Genomic DNA, 18,709 nt, shown 5'->3' with positions numbered 1-18,709 from the left:
ATGACTCAGATTTTGGGTCACTTAAAGAGTGTGATGGGTGGATATTCTCTTTCAATCTCTTGATTCACTTCTCTAATTCCAATTCATGATTCTCTAATAGAAATGAGAAAATTATATTCCTTTACTCTTCCAACTGATCACTGCCCCAGGTATACTTCTCCAGCTGGGTTTCTCCAATGTGAACTAATGAAAGAACATGGATACTATAGTGGGGACATCTTTCTCAGTCATTTACACAGAAAGTGAAAAAGTATTGATCCTAATATCAATTCCTGTGGTGTTCAGATTGCCATCCCCATTCTCCTGGAACCACTAGATTTTTTTTTTTTTCCTACCATTATAACCTGTCCCTCTTCAGCCAAATAACTCGCTTTTCCATTTAGAGCAAACCTACTTCTTTGCTTGCTGTTTGTCTACGTGACTCAGTGAAAAACGGGCTAGTGAAATCATAATACATCATTCCACACATGGCTTTTTTCCTGTGCTCCTTTCTCTAGCACATGTACTCATCAAAGCAGATTTGAAAATATCTTTGGACATTTGAAGTCCCTGATTCTTTACTATATTTAACTGGTCTAGTTCATTGCACATTTCTCTAGTGAGATACCTAATTTCTAAATGATTTTTCCCTGCATTTCAGAGGATGGGCCAGAACATACTCAATTCTTTTGACCAACACTGTCATCTATCATTTCTGCTACCAGAGCCTATAAAAAAACCCATATCAATCATTTGGTAACTCATTATTTTAGCATTCTACTTTTTGCCATTTGACCAACTCTATTTTCATCCTTGTTTGGTTTCTGTTGGTTTTGGAGGTCACAATGATTGCATTTATTCATGATGGGTAATCCTGGACATAATCACTTATGTCCAATGGGAAGGAGGATTGTTCTAAGCAAGAGGTTTGGACTAGCCAATATCAGATAACAAAACTTGAGAATGGACTGTCTCAAGATCAGCGAAACTGGACAAGGAATAAAAATCTCATGCCTAAATTATGGTAGCATTTGGTATCACAGGTCCAAGAGTGAAAATTCAGTCTTTTAAGAAAATCTACAAACACAAGGTTAAAAAATGGGCAGGGGGAAGCTAATTTTGCTAACAACATGGTATATTTTTATCATGGTTGGGATGACTAAAGATAATATATTATCTATAGAGCTAATGCTTCATAAAGTATGTAATGATTTTATTTATATTTTTAGTACTAGCATTTCTAAACACTTCTAAAATAGGACATAACCATGGCTGACTGGAAATTTTAATTAGAAGCCAAGATGGGAGGAGGAGGAAAGTCAACCTTTCCACCCGATGACCTGACTATCTGGGGTCCTTGGAGTGAGAGAGAGAGGAGCCAAGGTCATGCTAAGGCCATTCCCAGGCAAGGCCTGCGCTGTGCAGAGTAGCCAGCAGCACCACCCAGGGAGAGCACTTCTCCTTCTGGCTAGGACGCTGGACTTCCCATTTCCAAGGACTGGTTTCATAATAACCCACAGCACGGTGACCCAGGGTGGTACAACTGCGCAACAGATGGTGGAGAATCTCTGATGTGGAGAAATCTCCTTGGGTGCAAATACAAAGGCAAGTCAGACTTCCAGGCAGGAAAACTATCAATGCATCCGTGGGAATTGTGAGTTGCGAGGCCTCCTAAACTTGGCTTTTTCAGTCAGCCTCAAACATGTGTCGGAGGGATTCAAACAGAAGCCAGGAAGCCCTAGGTTTATAGTTTATGGCAAATTTCTACCCCAAGGGCCCATTCTCCTTTTGTTTAGAGCCTGTTTTCTTTATTCTTTTGACACTTTAATTCCAGAAATACAAATCTACAGAGGACAAAATGACTGGGGAGCAGCTCATGTACCAGACAGAGGGGAAGAAAACAAAATGGTGAGACGCAGCCTTCGGTTAATTTCATTTCTTCTCTGATCCTGGCCCGGTCTCTGTGTGTCCTCTGGATCTCTCTCTTGCCCCTTCTTCCTCTCTTTTCCCTCCAGAGATATAAGGATCAAAATGCACCCAGGACAGATTATTATCTGCCGGGGTAGACGCCGCCCTTCTGATATAAATAATGGAAATTCAGGCTGAGGTAGACAAGTATAGCCCAATCTCTGGGCATGGAGTATGGGGGTATTTAAAAGGATTCCTTCTCACTATGATTTCATCAAGGCTTACATAACATTTCTCTCTCATTTATCTCAATCAGTTCCTTGGGTGTGGTCTACGCAAGCTATAATAATTTAAGACTCCCTATTTCAAAAGATTGAATTGTTAATTTTTTAAAAAATATAACCGTATGCTAAATCTGATGAATCTACCTCTCCCAAGGACGTGATAAAACTTCCTGCAGGCTTGAATATAAAGCCTCTGACTGCATCTCATATTTATCCTGCAGGACCTCGGTCAGACAACAATGAAAGGATGTCATGATACGCTACACAGCAATTTCTGTTAACATAAAGTTAATTTAGAGTGAAAGCACCCAGACAATCTAGGGCAGCCTGCACCCTCATCTGAAAGAAATTCAGGGCAGAGATCCTATCCCTGTGTCCATTAAAAATGTAAAACTGGTTCATCTTCCTGCGTTCTGAAATCTTTCTCAGTTACTGATTTTGAGAGGAAAGCGTTGAAGTAAACTGGCTCCAAGGACGTTTTCACTACTCAAGGGAAGTTTCTGAGCATCTTTGGGAAAGAAAGCAAAGGCAAGGAACATGAAAATGAGCCTTTCTGCTCTCACTCCAGCCCCTCAATATTCTTCCTCAAATAACAAGGTTGAAGGTGCTCTTCACAAGCCTTGCACATTTTGAAGAAGACTTGGAAGGTTAAAAGATGATCAACTCCCTCTGGAGTCTACCAGCAGCATCCCACTGCTTTGTCCTCCCACTGAATATATACAGCTTGGAGGTAGGCATTATCACTCCCTGCAAAGGTACAGAGATTGAAGCTGGTTCTCTCTAGACTAGTCCACGATAATAAACACCAGTTTTAAGTCAAATGGCTCCAGGGCCTGCTCTCATTTGAGGCCAGAGGAATGTTCTAGCCTCCAGGCTGTCTTGCCAGATTCTGAAATAAAGACAATTAGCTTTGGTGCTTTCCACCCTTCTCTTCCTCCTCTTCACCTCCTCTGTTCATTCCTTGACATCTCATTCTCCATGAAAACTTTTCCATCGTATTGAACTGGGAAGAGAGGAGGATGAATGTAGATTTTTATGAATGAATTCCTGAAGACTGAAATAAGGAAAAAAGCAACTCATGTTCTATCACCTAAGATCAGTGGAGGGAAAAGAAAAGGATGAAATCACCCAAAGCGAGCCCTGGCACCTCTCCAACTGTGGCCTGACCAACCAGGAGATGAAAGGGCAAAAGCTGCTCTTTTGAAGCTTAAAGGTAATCCCCCTTCCCTGAGCAGCGGTGAATGTGACTTTTATTCCACCCACCCTGGACTCGCAGTGCTGGAAGGGCTGTAGCTGCATGGTGGTTACGCCATGAACCCTGAGCACATTTCAAGAAAAAAGGAAGTTCTGTTTTTCAGGCCTCTGCCACGGAGCACTAGTCAACGCAGGCCACTTCCCGTTCCTGGTTCTCTCTCAGCTGAGAAGTCAAAGAGAGACAGTGAAACTGTGATGGGCGAGGCACTGGTCAGGGCCAAGGGCCTGCTTCTGCCTCCCCATCTCAATCATCAAATGACTATTCTGGTCACTCAGCACAGAGTCTGAAGAGTTCCTTCCAGTAAAATCAGAATAATAATACCCAACTGGTGGAGCTCAGAGAAATATAATTTAGCATTCATTAGAGAGTAGGTTTTTCCAGGGTGCTGGGATCCTGGGGTGTAATTCTGATTAAAATGGCAACTGCAAGAGTGATGGTCCAAGGCACACAAATTTATGTACCACTTACAGGTTCTGAGTTGGGTGTCACTGGACACCATTCCCACAAGCTCCCACTGTATGTCACTCACCACCTCCACTCCCCAGCTCTTCCTTCTCCCAGACCAGAGCTACTCTATGTTTTCACCAGCTTCCCCACCTGAGATGTCAGTGAATACCCTGACACAACGAGTACCCTTCCTGACCTCCAGCCGCATCTCTCGGGCTCACTCGCTGATGGACAGAGAACCACAATGGGCAGGGCCCGCTGTAAACAGACACAACCTGAGGGTGACCGCACTCTCCTCCAAGTTCAATAATCTGGGAGGGGGGTTCAGGATGGGGAACACGTGTATACTTGTGGCGGATTCATGCTGATGTATGGCAAAACCAACACAATATTGAAAATAATTAACTTCCAATTAAAATAAAAAAATTAAAAAAAAAAATAATCCCCTTGTTCTTTCCCTACTGGATTTTCCAAGGCAGTTATTTCACACCTTCTCTTCTTAAGTCTTTGATTCCACCCAGACTTCTCAGAAACGTACTACCTCTAGAGAAGTCCAAGGGCATGTGAACCGAGTCTCATCTCCCTCCACTAGACCAAAATTCACTCTGGTGTTACTTCGTCCCAACAGCCCCACTGTCTAGACTAAAGCATCTCTCCACCTGCTGACACGTGCTCTTCAGCCACTCCCTGCATCCCTTCCAGGACCCTGGGCCCCATCTACCTTGCACTAACTTTTTTCGCTCTATCTTCTTACCTTTGGCTCCAAAAAAAAAAAAAAAAAAAAAAAATAGTGCTGCATCTAAGCTTTTTTTGCTTTCATTCTCTGACTCCCAGAAAAGGTAGTCTCCACTCATAGCCCCACACGGAAACCTACATGATCCCTCTCCCAACCTCCTCCATCCTTCTGAAATGCTCCCAGGTCCTCCAATCACCAAATACGACCACTTTCCTTGGCCTACATTCTGCTCGACTCTTCTGAGCCACCTCAGACTCGATATGATCAAGATTAAACTGACCACCTGGCTCCCTGTCAGCTCCCACCTGCCGACTCCTTCCCCAGGTAGGCCACAACCTCCCAACTGTTACCGCCCCAAAAGGGTTCTCAAGTCCACTTCCTCCCACATGCTCACATCTAGGTGACTTGGTTTCTTCCTCTCCGTTGCCATGACAGTGTCCTGTCTAGGCTCCATGGACTCCCTGACACAGGCTACCAGGGTCCTGGCCACCCTCCCTGTTGCTGAAATACCTTCCCAGTCCCTTGGCTCTCTGAGAAATAAAACACAAATATTTTAGCCTGAGATATAAGCTCTTAGCAACTGACCCTAGCCTTAATTTCTAAGCCTCCTCATCATCCCCTCTTCCTTCATTTTCTATATTTCACATTTTCTCTGGACTCTGGGAGAAGGCACAGTTCCCAGAACCCAACCTGCATGTTCTCCTCTCCACACCAGAATCGGGCCAGCCCATCTACTTGCATGTTCAATATTGTCTTTATTTGTTTATTCAGTCACTAAGTTGTGTTCCACTCTTTGTGACCCCATGGACTACAGCATACCAGGCTTCCTTGTCCTTTGTTCCCTCCCGGAGTTTGCTCAAATTCATGTCCATTGAGTTGGTGATGTCTTTACTTACTCAAATCTTATCGTTTTTTTTCAAGACTTGGTAAGGGTGCCATTTTGTCCCATTTCTTTAGCTGCAAGTTATCCATGCCTCCTCTGAACCCCTACAGTTCAAATATGCTCATCTCTTTCTTTTTATTCTTATCTCATTCTCTTACATCAGAGCGACCTGTGTATTTATTTGCCTCACTGTCCCTATTAGATCTCAGGGACCGTGATGATACTAATAACTGTCGTAACAACCAGCACCATAGTGAGCTCCTACCGCAGTCCAGTTCTGCGCAAAGCCTGTGATTTCTCCATCTCAGCAACCCACTGGGCACTGTCTCCCTTGTCAGCTGAGATTGAGTAACGTGCTCAAGGCCAGCATGTAGTAAGCGATGGAACTAGAAACTGAATTGAGGTTTGTTGAGGTCAAAAGCCATCTCTTAACTACTATATAGTATTCCTCACTATCTTTACTCGACCAACAACTGCTCAACAAAACACGCTCTTCCTAGGACCTCAGAGGTCTGATGGTTTACTGAGCCAGGTTCCCCAGAGTTGCTGAGGCTGCTCTGTGAACACATACACTTATGTAAGAGAAGAAACAGTTTAGGTTTCCTTAAAGGATATTTTCAAAGATAGAAAAAAGTTTTTATTCCTCAAGATTAAATAGCACATCACATACAAAATGAGAGGAAAAACCTAACTCACCTGTATTAGGTAAACGCCTGATTTTGTCTCCTTCTTTGGAACCACTGATGTCAGTAATGCAATGCATCAAGGCCACCCTGAAAGCCTTCGATAATTTAAACCATGTTTAGAGAAAAGCCTCCAAATTTCTAATTTCTGAGGCTCTGACATCAGCCCCAGGAAAGCTGGACAATTTTACTATGTTAATAGAGTCAGGACCAGTGTAAATGTGGGCTCATTGTTTTACCTATGAACACAAAGGTAACGCATGACACACTTGGGTCTCTGTGTAAGGAAAAGTGGTGATGGTTGATCTCTATGCGTAAGCGGCTAAGGGCTGTAATCCTCCAAGAGGAATGTCATTATACAGCTCAAATCCCATCACAACAAACACCGTTACAACAGAGATGTCTGTATAACAAAAACCCTTCCAAGCTTTGGCTGACAGCCCATGTACTTCAAGCAATATTTGATGTGAGACCTGGAGTTCACAGTACTGGGAACTGACCTATATTTGCAAAGGTAAGCCCTGAATGATTTCAGCTGTGACTTCTATCCCATGATGCCATGAGTTGTAGTGATGTATAATCTCAACCCAGGAGTACAAAAACTAAGGACAAAGACAGAAGCAAAATCAACCCTGTTCTTGAAGGGCAAAATTCCTGCCTCTCACTTGGGGAACCCTTAGAGAAAGGGCCTCTTACCCAATCCTGAGATAAAACCGACCAAGGGCTTCCCTGGTGGCTCAAGCAGTAAAGAATCTGCCTGCAAAGCAGGAGACGTAGGTTTGATCCCTGGGTCAGGAATATCCCCTGGAGAAGGGAATGGCAACCCACTCCAGTATTCTTGCCTGGGACATCCCATGGACAGAGGAGCCTGGCAGGCTATAGTCTATGGGGTTGCAAAGAGTCGGACATGACTGAGAGGCTAGCACACTTTCACTTTCAAGGCTGGATGCAGCCTCATCTCATTGAGAAGTAAGATGGAGTGGCCTGTGAAGACAGATGAACTGGGCTGAAATTTCTACTCTGATGCTTACTAGCTGGGTAAACTAGGCTACATCTCTTAGGCTTTTATGATCCTCATTTTTCTCATCTGTAAAATGTGACTAGGACCATCTGCTTTCAGGATTCCAGTAAGAATTAAATGAGATAACTATACAAAGCTCTTGGAGAATGAAATGGCAATGCCCTCCATTATTCTTGCCTGGAGAATTCCATGGACAGAGAAACCTGGTGGGCTACACAGTCCATGGGGTCACAAAGAGTCAGACATGACTGACAGGCTAACACACATACATGCAAAGCTCCTAACACAGAGCCTGGTACATAGCATGGGCTGAAAAAAGTAAGTCCCCTTGCCAGGTCTCCCTTTCTCTCCAAGACTGTGGGCTGATACAAACTATTTTAATAGTTATAAGATTGAGTGAATGAAGTTAAAATATAAACTTACAAATATAGCCTGGTAAAGATACTGCTCAGAGGAACATGGGGGAAAAGAGAGCAAATAGTATAAGAACTAGGCCAGGCACAGACACTTATTTGACTTAGAGAAAGGTCTTCTTGGCTAAAGTAGGACACGTGTAATCAAAAGCTAAAATGCACATAACTAGGTGTTGTAGCAATAAAGCTTTGTTCATTGTGTCAGAAGTCATTTTAAAAATGCTGAATAAACTGAAATTTGCAGGCATGTTTTCCTAGTCAAGGATGAACTGTGGTTACTGACTCCCAAGCACCTGTTTACTGCCAACAGCCTAGTTTTCTGTGGGGGCTATTCCAGAAGGTGGGAGGGCCCTTCTTAGCTAAGTCCTCAGCTTCAGCCCATTCATTATACTGTCTTTGGATGCTGTAAAAATATTAAAATGCATTCTAGTCTTCTCCATTTGGGAAATAGGTCAGTAAAGAGTTTAGAAATATGATCAATATTAGGGATATGCCCTATTTGTGATATTTTTAACCTTCTTGACTTTGAGATACCTAATTTATATTTTTCAAATTATGGGACAATCAAGTATGTGGTGACAAAATTCTTCTATACATTCTTCTGAAAACACTCTTGGTGTTACATGACAGTTTTTGAGATAGAAAAGGAGAGTCCTATAAACATAATCTGAAGGCATGCCTGTTCACCTTTATAAAATAGACATGATCCAGGGGTTTTACTTTGGCCACCTGATGCAAAGAGCTGACTCACTGGAAAAGACCCTGATGCTGGGAAAGACTGAAGGCAGGAGGAGAAGGGGGCAAAAGAATACAAGATGGTTGGATGGCATCACCCACTCAATGGACATGAGTTTGAGCAAGCTCTGGGAGATGGTGATGAACGGGAAGCCTGGCGGCGTGCTGTAGTCCACGGGGTCACGAGAGTCAGACATGACTGAACGACTGAACAGCAACAACAAGGGGTTTCAAAATTTCTCGAACATTTCCAAAAAGTCCTATCAGACCTCAGCAACTACAGGGAACGACAGATGGCCCAACAGTTCTCGGAGTCAGAACGTCAGCGTTCCAACAATGACTTAGTAGTCCTTTGCCTTGACAGTAAGGAAGAGGCTCAGAGACGAGAATGGGCTGATGTTCCTGTGTTCAACTAAAGTGTGTGCACAAGCCATACACTGAGCTTACAGAACCTCTTATAAGAGGAAGCAGAGAAAAAAGATAACAAGCCAGACAGAAGTACTGAGGTGCAGGGAAACAGCAACTGTGAGACTCACAAAGAGATGGAGGAGCCCTGGGTAGGAAGACCAAAAGATCCAAAAGAGAGAAACAATTATCGAAGTGAGGTTGAAACATGGACAGAGAACAGATGGTAGCAGCAGAGGAGATACTGTAAGTTCATTTCTACACAGAGCTCACAATGGGTGACTCCAATATCCAGAAGCTTCAGCCTGGACAGACGTTTCCAGCCTCTATTTAAGAATGGTGCCTCCCTCCCCATCACCCTCATCTTAAAATGGAGGCAATGACAGCCTACAGATTGCACACGTGAATCTTACCACTGCTAAGGGCGTAAACCACAAGCATTTCTGAAGGTGCGCTAACTATTTCAGGCCACTAGGGTGCTACTTCCCTCTCCCCAAAGGCACACTTCATTTAATGATCTCCATCTAGACCCCAAGAATTAATGTCCCTCCTAGAAGTGTACCCTTTATTCCTTACGCCAGTGCTTATTGCTGTTTCTAGGGTACTTCAAGATCCCCACAGGCTACGGAAAAGTGAAATGCAATTGTAATTACATGGGCAGTAACAGAAAAGTGGGGGGGGGGGGGTAGAAAGAGCTCCTGAAATGCAAGGCTAAGAAACACTATTCCTCTGAGAGGCTAGCCACTCTGCCCAGAAGAGCCTGTGCTGCCTAGAAAGTGACCTCAGGGAGGAATCACGCGCCTGGAGAGAGGCGCGGCCGCCCCTGCTCCTCCCTCCCTGCATCCGAGGCCAGCTGGTCCACCTGTCCGGGAGGCAGGCAGGGGCGCTGGGAGGAGCCCCGTTGGCCACGGGGCACAGGGGCGGCGGGGCGGGTCTTTCTCAGCCTCCTCCCTTCCCGCGAATAACTAGGACCCCCACCCCCCGCAGGCCTGGCCTGCACGCCCCCGACCCCGCGCTCGGGCGCCCTGTTGTCTGTACCTTTACTCTGGGGAGGGTTCTGACTCCGGTCCCGGAGGACGTTGATCTGGTAGACGGCTCCGTAAGGCTCAAAAAGTTCTTTCAGCTCCTTTTCTGACCAGGACCGGGGGATCTGTCCGACAAACATCTTAATGGCATCTGGGTCTGGTTGGTCTGAGTGATCCAAAGCGCCGTTCATCTTGTTGGCTGTGCCGTTACTGTCAAAAAGGGAAGCGGGAGCCAGAGTTAGGGCTGCAGGGCGAGGGACAGGAAGACAAAAAATCGGGGGTGGGGTGGGGACGGGGAGGCGGAAGGAGGAGGAAGAGGAGCACGGGGCAAAGTGCCTAATGAGTCGTGGAAATGTGATGAACTAAAACAAAGCACAGGCACCATTAGGTTGCTCCTCGGCGGCCGCAGCGCGGGCTCTCACTGCAGGCTGCTGTTCGGCACCGCCGCCTGAGCCCGGGGCAGCGCCCCACCGGGTGTCACCCGGGGCGTGGACATCTTGAAACCCGGCTCGGAGGCAGCTGCAAGTTAAGTGCAGGTCTCGCTCCGCGAGGCTGCCATCAACGCATCCGCAGCGTTATCAGTCTCACACTGGCTCTCATGTGGAAAGAAAGGCAAGGCTGGATTTCTGCTGCCTTTCCCACCACCCCCCTCCCACCCCTTTTGGAAGGTTTTAGGAAGACAGGAGAGAGGTGGTAATAATAAAGTCACATGAAAAGAAAATGAAACACTTGGCAGTCCGTCAGATGACTAATGCAAGATGCTGGTGATGAATTTGCAGAGCGCGCGAGGCATCCATGTGTGCATCAAATTAGTACGTTGTTGCTGCTCAGAAGAGAAAGTGCTCCAGCAATGCGGCTGGGTGCACCCGATTGGCTGCCCACGCTGGAGAAAAGGGCCCTGGCGGGGAGGGGGGCTCCCGTTTAAAAAGCACATTGTTTCTGGGACCCGGGCACAAAGGCTCTAATTCAGAGAGGCAAAGGCGATCTCAGAATTGCCTGCTTTGTGATAGGAGGGGGAAAAGAAAAGCAGTCCCAGAAAGTTGAGTTCCTGCTAAAGGACACTGAATATTTCAAATCTTTCACACTCCATAAATTGCTCTCTGTATATCTGACATCCAGATGTTGCACTTGAGTTCTAAACAATCACACGTTTGGGAGAGAAAAGAGTAAAGTCTGCCTTTCCTTCTCCCAGCTTCAATAAATTTTGGGGGCTGATACAAAGAGCAAAGACCATAAGCTTTTACATATCAATCTTCCTTAATGCTGTTTTCCAAAACCCTCATTTGAAAGAGAGAATGCTTGTTTAGAACCTGCAATTCTAGTCACCGACAGGTAAAAGGATGATGAAGGCATTCATATTTGCTTGGTTCCCTCCACCTTTTAAGCTGCAGTAAGTAATAAAGCAAAGCCACACACTCTTTTCATCTCCCCCCACCCCCCAATGCACCCTAAAGCCATCTACTCTGCCAAGTGACAAGGCTGAATGCCCTGAGCAGCACTGATTTGCAGTGCTAATCCTCAGTCTGTGAAAACATATAAAATGCACTTAAATTCAGCAAACATAGAACCTACAGAGCCATGTTCATGACTGCTCCCCAACCCCAGCCTCTAGCCCAGGAGGCAAAAAGGTCAAGAAATGGCCACATGGACTATGGCTTCACTGAAAATGGTCTCTTCACGGTAGCCTAGGGTAACAGCAAGAAGGTTTTCAAAGATCTTAAGTAGGTTTCTTTATTTCAGTCAAAACCCCTCAGAGCACCTTAAATTTGCTGCAAAACTAGGTTAGTCCTGAGCTCTTGGGGGAAAAAAAAAGACACTGATGGCTAACAAACAGCAGCAGTGAAACTTATGGAAAGGAGAAATTCTGAATTCAGTTTAATGCAGAGAGGAAAAAGATGGTGAATACTCTTCAACTAGGTCCTGGCTTCAGTTTCTATTTCTCCTTATCCCCCAATTTACCACTCTATTTTTTTTTTTCTTTAATCCTTGAGATAAACAATCAGACTAACTTGAAAGCACTTTCAGAGCTTTCTCTAATCAACCTTATTGTTATAAAAAAAAATGTTCTACTGAATACAATGTTGAGCACAAAACCTTCCTTCAACAATTTAGGTGTACTGTAACGCTTGTTTATATTAGAGCTGGAGCGTTTATCTTCTTCCCATGCACCTCGACTGCTTTTCAAATTGCCCTCCGGGAATTCAATAAACACTTTTTAACCCCACAGGGCTGACTCCGGCAAGGGGGAGGCGGCAGAGCCCCATGCAGAACAGAATGCAGTGCTCACAGCTCGCTGAGAGCTGCGAGTGTGGCAAGACTTATTTCTGGGACAGGAAGGGCCTGTGGTTACCGCTGTTGACAATCAGCTAGAATGAAAAGAGGAAGGCGTTGCCACAGGTCCCAGCTACCAGAGAACGGAAGTTCAGAAAATGGGGCTCCTGCGTCTCCTCTGAACAGAGCTCGCACAACAGATGGACCAGGTGGCAGCACACTCACTGGTCCTTATACCTCAGCTTAGAATTCTAGAGCAAGTGTTCTTTCATGGGTCTCCAAACAAGGGCCCGTTTCTACTTTCTAAAGAAAAAGAAAAAAAAAAAAACACACTCCCTGGGGTGCACAGGGAGAAACACCATGAAGAGGGGCTTACGCTTCACCTTTTGGTCTTTATGTTGGTAAGCGCGTATTTAAAATTCATGCCCCTCAGTCATCCTTCACAGATGCCTTTAGACCTCTCATATCCTGATGCAGGCGGGGGTTGGCACTTGAGGTTTGAATCCTGGCATTATCATTTCCTAACTGTGCCTCTCTGGGCCTCAGACTCTTCATCTGTAAGATGGAAACAGACTTCACCTCTGTTGAGCCATGTGCTAACTACAGGATGTGGCCCCAGGTCCAAAGTGCCTAATGGTGTCAGCTGTTGCCACTGTTAATCTTTTCTGGGCACTTGTGAAGCACTAGAAATGAGTGACCACTACGAGTCTACTTTTCAATCCAAAGTTTTTCCTAGTGTGGACTCAAACACAGTTCATATCCTAAGTAATAATAATAGGCATCTTTCAGTGAGCCCGTCTAGGCCAGATACCATGCCAGGTGCTTTACATATATTATCTAATCCTTTTACCATTTCTGTGAGAAATTTTTCAGATGCAGATATCTAAGAAATAATTCCCTTTTCTAAGATTACCAGTTTATACACTGTAGAAGTAGAATTTGAACACAGGCCCAATGGGCTCCAAAGCACAGAGTATTTCTAAACCATCATGAGGCCAAGTATTGTATAAGGTCTGTTTTGGGCTGTGAGTAAACAGCTTGTGCAAAAATCTATGAGAAGACAAAGCTAAGAACAAGACCTATCGGTTCCCTGGAATTAGGTGCCAGATAAAAGGCAGCACTAACACACACATACACACATCTTTCCTCTTTTGGTGTGTGAGAATCAGGGTGCAAAGTATGGAACTTAAGAGTCTATTAAGACTATGTTACAACCCGCACTTTCTCCATAATCATACAAAGCGTCTCCAACTCCAGAGACTGCCTCCCTTTCTACTCCCACAGGATCCCATGAATGAGCACCTCTCCTCCACATCTGAATCCTTCCCACTACCTGCCCATTTTGCAAACAAATGTTCCAAAGGTCTGCATCAAATGCTAAGAGCATGACTATCCATTAACTAAGTCCAACAATATCTAGCTGTTACACAAACTCACAGCAAAGACACATCTTCCTGATCGAAGCATCAGTGGTCCTATCCCATTGATAACCCCTGTGTTGCTGAATCCCATGCCCTGGATCCCGATGGTATGTTATCAGGAGCCTGGGTAACTTAGTTCTAACACACGAGCTCCTCCTTCTTTGGACTTACAACTTTCTTCCCGGCTGACATTCATCTCTGTAGAAGACATACTGACTCTTTTGTCCTCATGGGGCTATAAGTGCTGATACTTCTAAGGAAGACAGAAATCATGTGTGTGACAGTTAAACCTTTCGGGGTACTTGCTAGAGACCACAGGGAAATCAATTTGATATACAAAGAAGGGTAATTATGGGAACAGATACCCTAACTCTCACTAAGACTCTCAGTAACACCTTCTATTTATTGCAATCTGATCTCAGACTTAGGAAATTAGACTAGCTTGCTTCCCACCCTCCCTAGTGATCTTCAGCCCCCAGCACAGGGCAGGAATTAGATTCAAAGATTTATTGACAGCCTACTCTTTGTCAAACAACTTTTCGAGGTACAGGACACGAGAGCACCACAGCAGCTCCACAAAGATGAAATTATCATCCTCAATTTGGAAATGAAGCCACTGAGAGGCACAGAGGTAGAGTGGCTGTTCAGTGCCACACTCCTAAGAGGAGGCGTCTGCAGAATCTGAACACAGCACACAGAGGCTGGACACAGTGACAAAGGCCGACAGTTACTGCTTAATAGTCTGTGAACTGGGTTTCTTGAGGGTGATGTTTCCTGTGGATTCAGTGGCCACTGGCAGGCCTGAGACACAAGCCCATACATCTCTGCTACCTACAAACTACGATACTATCCTCGGTGTCAATTCTACTTTTGCTCTTGGCAAAGAGCCACAGAAGGTTCCTCCAGGCCAGATGCCATATGGAATTGGACCACGAGTTGGAGAGCACTAAGCCAGCAGGCACTGGTGATATTGATCTCAGAGCCAAGATGAAAATATGATGATGTTGGGGGGAAAAATGACAGTGCTTACTCTTTGCTGTAAGTGCTGGCACTGACCTACTTCGCTACTCTATTTTCAAGTAGAGAGAACTAGATCAACAGAGGATATGCAAAATCTTCTGAGGTTCCTCTAAGTAGCAAAATATTACAGACATTATAATAACTGATTTAATGCATTCTTATTATTAACTCCAGGATGCAAGCTTTTACGAAGCCCAGGGAATGCAGGCTTCTTTTTGGAGAATGCAAACAAATGATACTTTATCTTGTTCCTTGGACGGCAACTTTCTGTATTATATCTCCCTTATCTATACAACGGAGAAGGCAATGGCACCCCACTCCAGTACTCTTGCCTGGAAGAAAGAATAACAAACTTACAAAACGGGTATGATAAATCCCAAATGGCTATAATTTTATAAAAGTTGAAAAAAGGAAATAAAATGTCACCATCAGAAGATATACCAACCTGAAAACAACACAGAAAGACGCCTTGTCTTGGAAAAATTTTGGATAAAATTAGCTAATCTCCTTGGTGGTGGTTGTTCAGTCACTGTCACGTTCAACTCCTCTGTGACCCCCATGGACGTTGCCCGCCAAGCTCCTCTGTCCATGGGATTTCCCAGGCAAAAATACTGCAGTGGGTTGCCATTTTCTTCTCCAGGGGATCTTCCCGACCCAGGGATGGAACGTGCATCTCCTGCTTGGCAGGCAGATTCTGAACCACTGAGCCACCTGCGAAGCCCAATCTCCTTGGTAGTTACTAATAGTTTTATTGCTCCATACTTTTTTTATCCATCTTACTTTCTTTTGTTCCTCGGCACTTCCTGTATCAGTGCTGCCAACTGTGTGCAGTGATGGGAATGGAGCCTACACAATATGGTAACCATGGGTTACACGTGGCTACTGCACACTTGAAGTTACTGCAGCTGAAAAAACGAATTTCAAAATTTTACTTTAATGAACTTCAAGATCTAAATGTAAATGTTAAGTGGTTTATTTTTTAAAGACAAATAAAGAGTTGAGATTCACCAAAACATTGCATCAGGAAGTAGTTTTGGGTAAACAGAAATGAGGGGCCAGGACTATGACACCAATGCTTGAGTCACCCGGAAGTTATTAAGTCAGTTGGCAGTGGACTGGCCAGCCTGGGTTCTTGTCTTGGCTCAGCATTAAATTAATGGTGAGATCTCAAGGTGATCGAGCAACCACTCAGTTTCCTTATGTGTAAAACAGAGAGACACCACGGTCCCCATATGGCTCTTTGCTTCTCTGACTCTGCAAGCGTCTGAGAGGCTGGTGGCTCGGGGCCGCCCCCGGAGCATCCTTTCCTCTCAACTTGTGCCAGGTCTGCTTGGCGTCCCAGCTGCAGCCCCATCCTTTGCAGTCAGCGGACAGGCTGCTCCTTTAAAGGGCCGAGGGACCACTTTTTAATATCCTCATACTTACGACTGAGCGACCTCACTTGACTTTTCACTTTCACGCATTGGAGAAGGAAATGGCAAGTATTCTTGCCTAGAGAATCCCAGGGATGGGGGAGCCTGGTGGGCTGCTGTCTATGGAGTCGCACACGACTGAAGGGACTTAGCAGCAGCAGCAGCAGCATACTTAGGTGATAGCCCACGAAGAAACAGGCTTTGTATGGTGACTGCAGCGAACTGCCCAGGGCTGAGCTGTGTGCGGCACAAGCAGGAAGAGGTTGAAATGGGCCTGGGGCTTTCTGGTGGGCAACGGGATAGCGTGAGACTCAGCCACGTTAACAGCCTTCTACACTGCCCCTGTTGCTGTGGCGTATTATTTAAGAGCAGAATTCTCTCCCTGATGGACTGGCAACATGGTGCGCGGGGCACATCATCAGTTCTTTCTCATGCCACTCTCTAGGGGAACGTATCAGAGACTGGTCTTGCAACAGTGCCGTAACCCTCTGCTCTAAACCTAACCTCTCCATTTAGGAAGAGGCATCAGTCGTCACCCAGCCTTGAGTTCTGGGAACTGCAGCTCCCTTTGAAAACACACCACTTTGGGGTTGCCATGAAGAACACCTCCATCTTCTGTGACTGCCTTTCAACAGAGCACCTCTGCCAGTGGACCGACACAGCTGCATCTCAGTCAGGGAGATGCTGGATGGCTGGAAGATTCTGGTAGACCTAATAAAACTCTCCGGGTATCAGTTTTCTCAGCATCGGACAATGAAACCAAGACCATTCCCATATTTACTTGGAAGGGACTGGTATCATTTCTCATGTGCAGCTGAAGCTCTGTGAGTCTCCTGTTCACCAGTTACAGAATGGGGCCCCACATCGGCTTCACCAGTAACAGGACGGGGCCCTCAGTCTTGGAGGTGAGACTTCTGCAAACAGGATTGGCGAACTTACAGAAAATCAAATGGATCCAATAATACCCAGCATCATTGAAGACGGCAAGGCCTTTCTCCAAATTGTAAATAAATCAGTCTGTGCTCCTCTGAAGAAAAGTCTAAGTTTCCTACAAGTATAACCACATGTACAATGTTCACCCCTGGGCTTTGACAAAATGTGAAAAGAAACAGAATTTATTAAGAGTGGACAGGACACCGATTTCATTCACAGGGAAAGCAGGCACTTGTGACGGGTGTTCCACCGGACGGCTGGAGTCAGCGCAGGACTACATGTGGACGCAGGTCTGAAAGCTGTACATTCAGTTACCAGGATGAAGTGCAACCCTGACCGGCAGGAAACCATGCCAGCAGAAAACTGCACAACACGGGCGTATGGACTCAGCAAGGAAAAGGGAGACCTCACTAGCTTATCTCAACTGGACTGCGGGCAAGAAGCAGAAAGCTGGAAAAGCCCCACAAAGAAGCAAACGTGGCGACATCCAGGGGGTCCCTGGAGTCTGAACACACGACCGCCCTCGCTGGGAAGGCAGTCGGGTATCAGCTCTGGACCGCCCTGGCCCAGGGAGCTGACTTTCCTCATGGATTTATCAGAAAGAGTTCTGTGGACTGCAGAGCAGAAGGCATTCCTTTAGGAGAGTTTGTAGATGAACCTTTAGAAATGGCAACAGGGAAATAATCATCACGCAGATTTATATCGGGCTTCACCTTTCCCAGGTGCGGCTGGAGCTCACATTAATTAATCCTCCCCCTCCAGGGGCGGGGCCAATGTTCCAGAGAAGCCAACAGAGGCGAGGGCGGGGGTGTGCTGGCTTGGGCACACCTTCCAGGCTGATTCACCTGCCCATGGCTAAATGCTGAGGAAGCCACCTGTGGGCACGGGCAACTTCTTGCAAGTGGCTCTTCTGCATGATGGAGAAGACATTGGCTTGGCCCCACGTCAATCAACTGAAATATGAATCATTATGAAGTGAAGACAAGAGGCGGGGGACAACTCAATAATGGTCTGAACTTCCCAAAGTGAACACTGATTCTTACCTAAAAGGGAAAGGAAAGTGAAATGGAAGTTGCTCAGTCGTGTCTGACTCTTTGCGACTCCATGGACTGTAGCTTACCAGGCTCCTCTGTTCATGGGATTTTCCAGGCAATAGTACTGGAGTGGATTGCCATTTCCTTCTCCAGGAGATCGTCCCAACCCAGAGATCGAACCCAGGTCTCCCGCACTGTAGACAGACACTTTCCTGTCTGAGCCACCAGGGAAGTCCAAGCTTGATTCTTACCTAAAATGCCTCCCATATTCACATTCTGGCAGCAAATGATGAAGACACGGGATGTATTATGTTGAGAGTGATAACACAGAACAGACCCAGTGCCTGGTACCTGTAGCTGGGATCCAGCGACTGTGCTTTCCAAGGCAAATAACTCCTGCTTCCACCACTGGCTACAATATTTCGCCTCGACTGACTTGTGTGTGAGAGAGAATGCAATCAGGTCAGGTTTACAACACCCTCCATCTACTGAAGAAATACTGATGGTAGAAGTGGAGGGTTCACTTTGGTGGGATTTTGCCCCCTTCCCCTCCCCTGAGAGTTATTCACCCACAAGGCCCTTTTCTTTCCTTTTATTACATAGGTGTTGACGTACACAGGTGCCGTGTAGGTCAGGAATGGTGCTGGGTCTGAAGGAGAGAGAACGGAAACGTGTACCTTATGCCTTTAAGCCACCAGCAGCCACTGAGAAGAACCAGCCATATGTACAATACAGAACCAAACCACAGAGCCTGAGGCCCAGAGGAGAGGGTACATAAGGGCTCATGGTCAGCCAGCCACAGGGACTCATCTGGCCATGGGACCTGGCGTTCAGCAATGTGACC

General features: G+C 45.8%; 1 protein-coding gene across 27 annotated transcripts in view; it reads right to left on the bottom strand.

Annotated features, from left to right (window-relative positions):
- CELF2 (CUGBP, Elav-like family member 2) overlaps positions 1–18,709 on the bottom strand; it is a 554,598-nt gene that overhangs the window by 153,427 nt on the left and 382,462 nt on the right. For 23 of the 27 annotated variants that reach the window (XM_018056980.1, XM_018056981.1, XM_018056983.1 and 20 more), the window contains one exon: positions 9,788–9,984. In XM_018056980.1, the coding sequence (XP_017912469.1) occupies positions 9,788–9,984 (197 nt within the window). Of the gene's footprint in view, positions 1–9,787; positions 9,985–10,156; positions 10,703–18,709 lie in introns of those variants that run through there. The other 4 variants (XM_018056989.1, XM_018056994.1, XM_018056993.1 and 1 more) reach the window with 3 other exon arrangements.

The sequence above is a fragment of the Capra hircus genome, chromosome 13 (assembly GCF_001704415.2).
Source record: "Capra hircus breed San Clemente chromosome 13, ASM170441v1, whole genome shotgun sequence".
Taxonomy (NCBI): Eukaryota; Metazoa; Chordata; class Mammalia; order Artiodactyla; family Bovidae; genus Capra; species Capra hircus.
The sequence above is the reverse complement of the archived record's forward strand: the minus strand, read 5'-3'. Positions and strand labels throughout refer to the sequence as shown.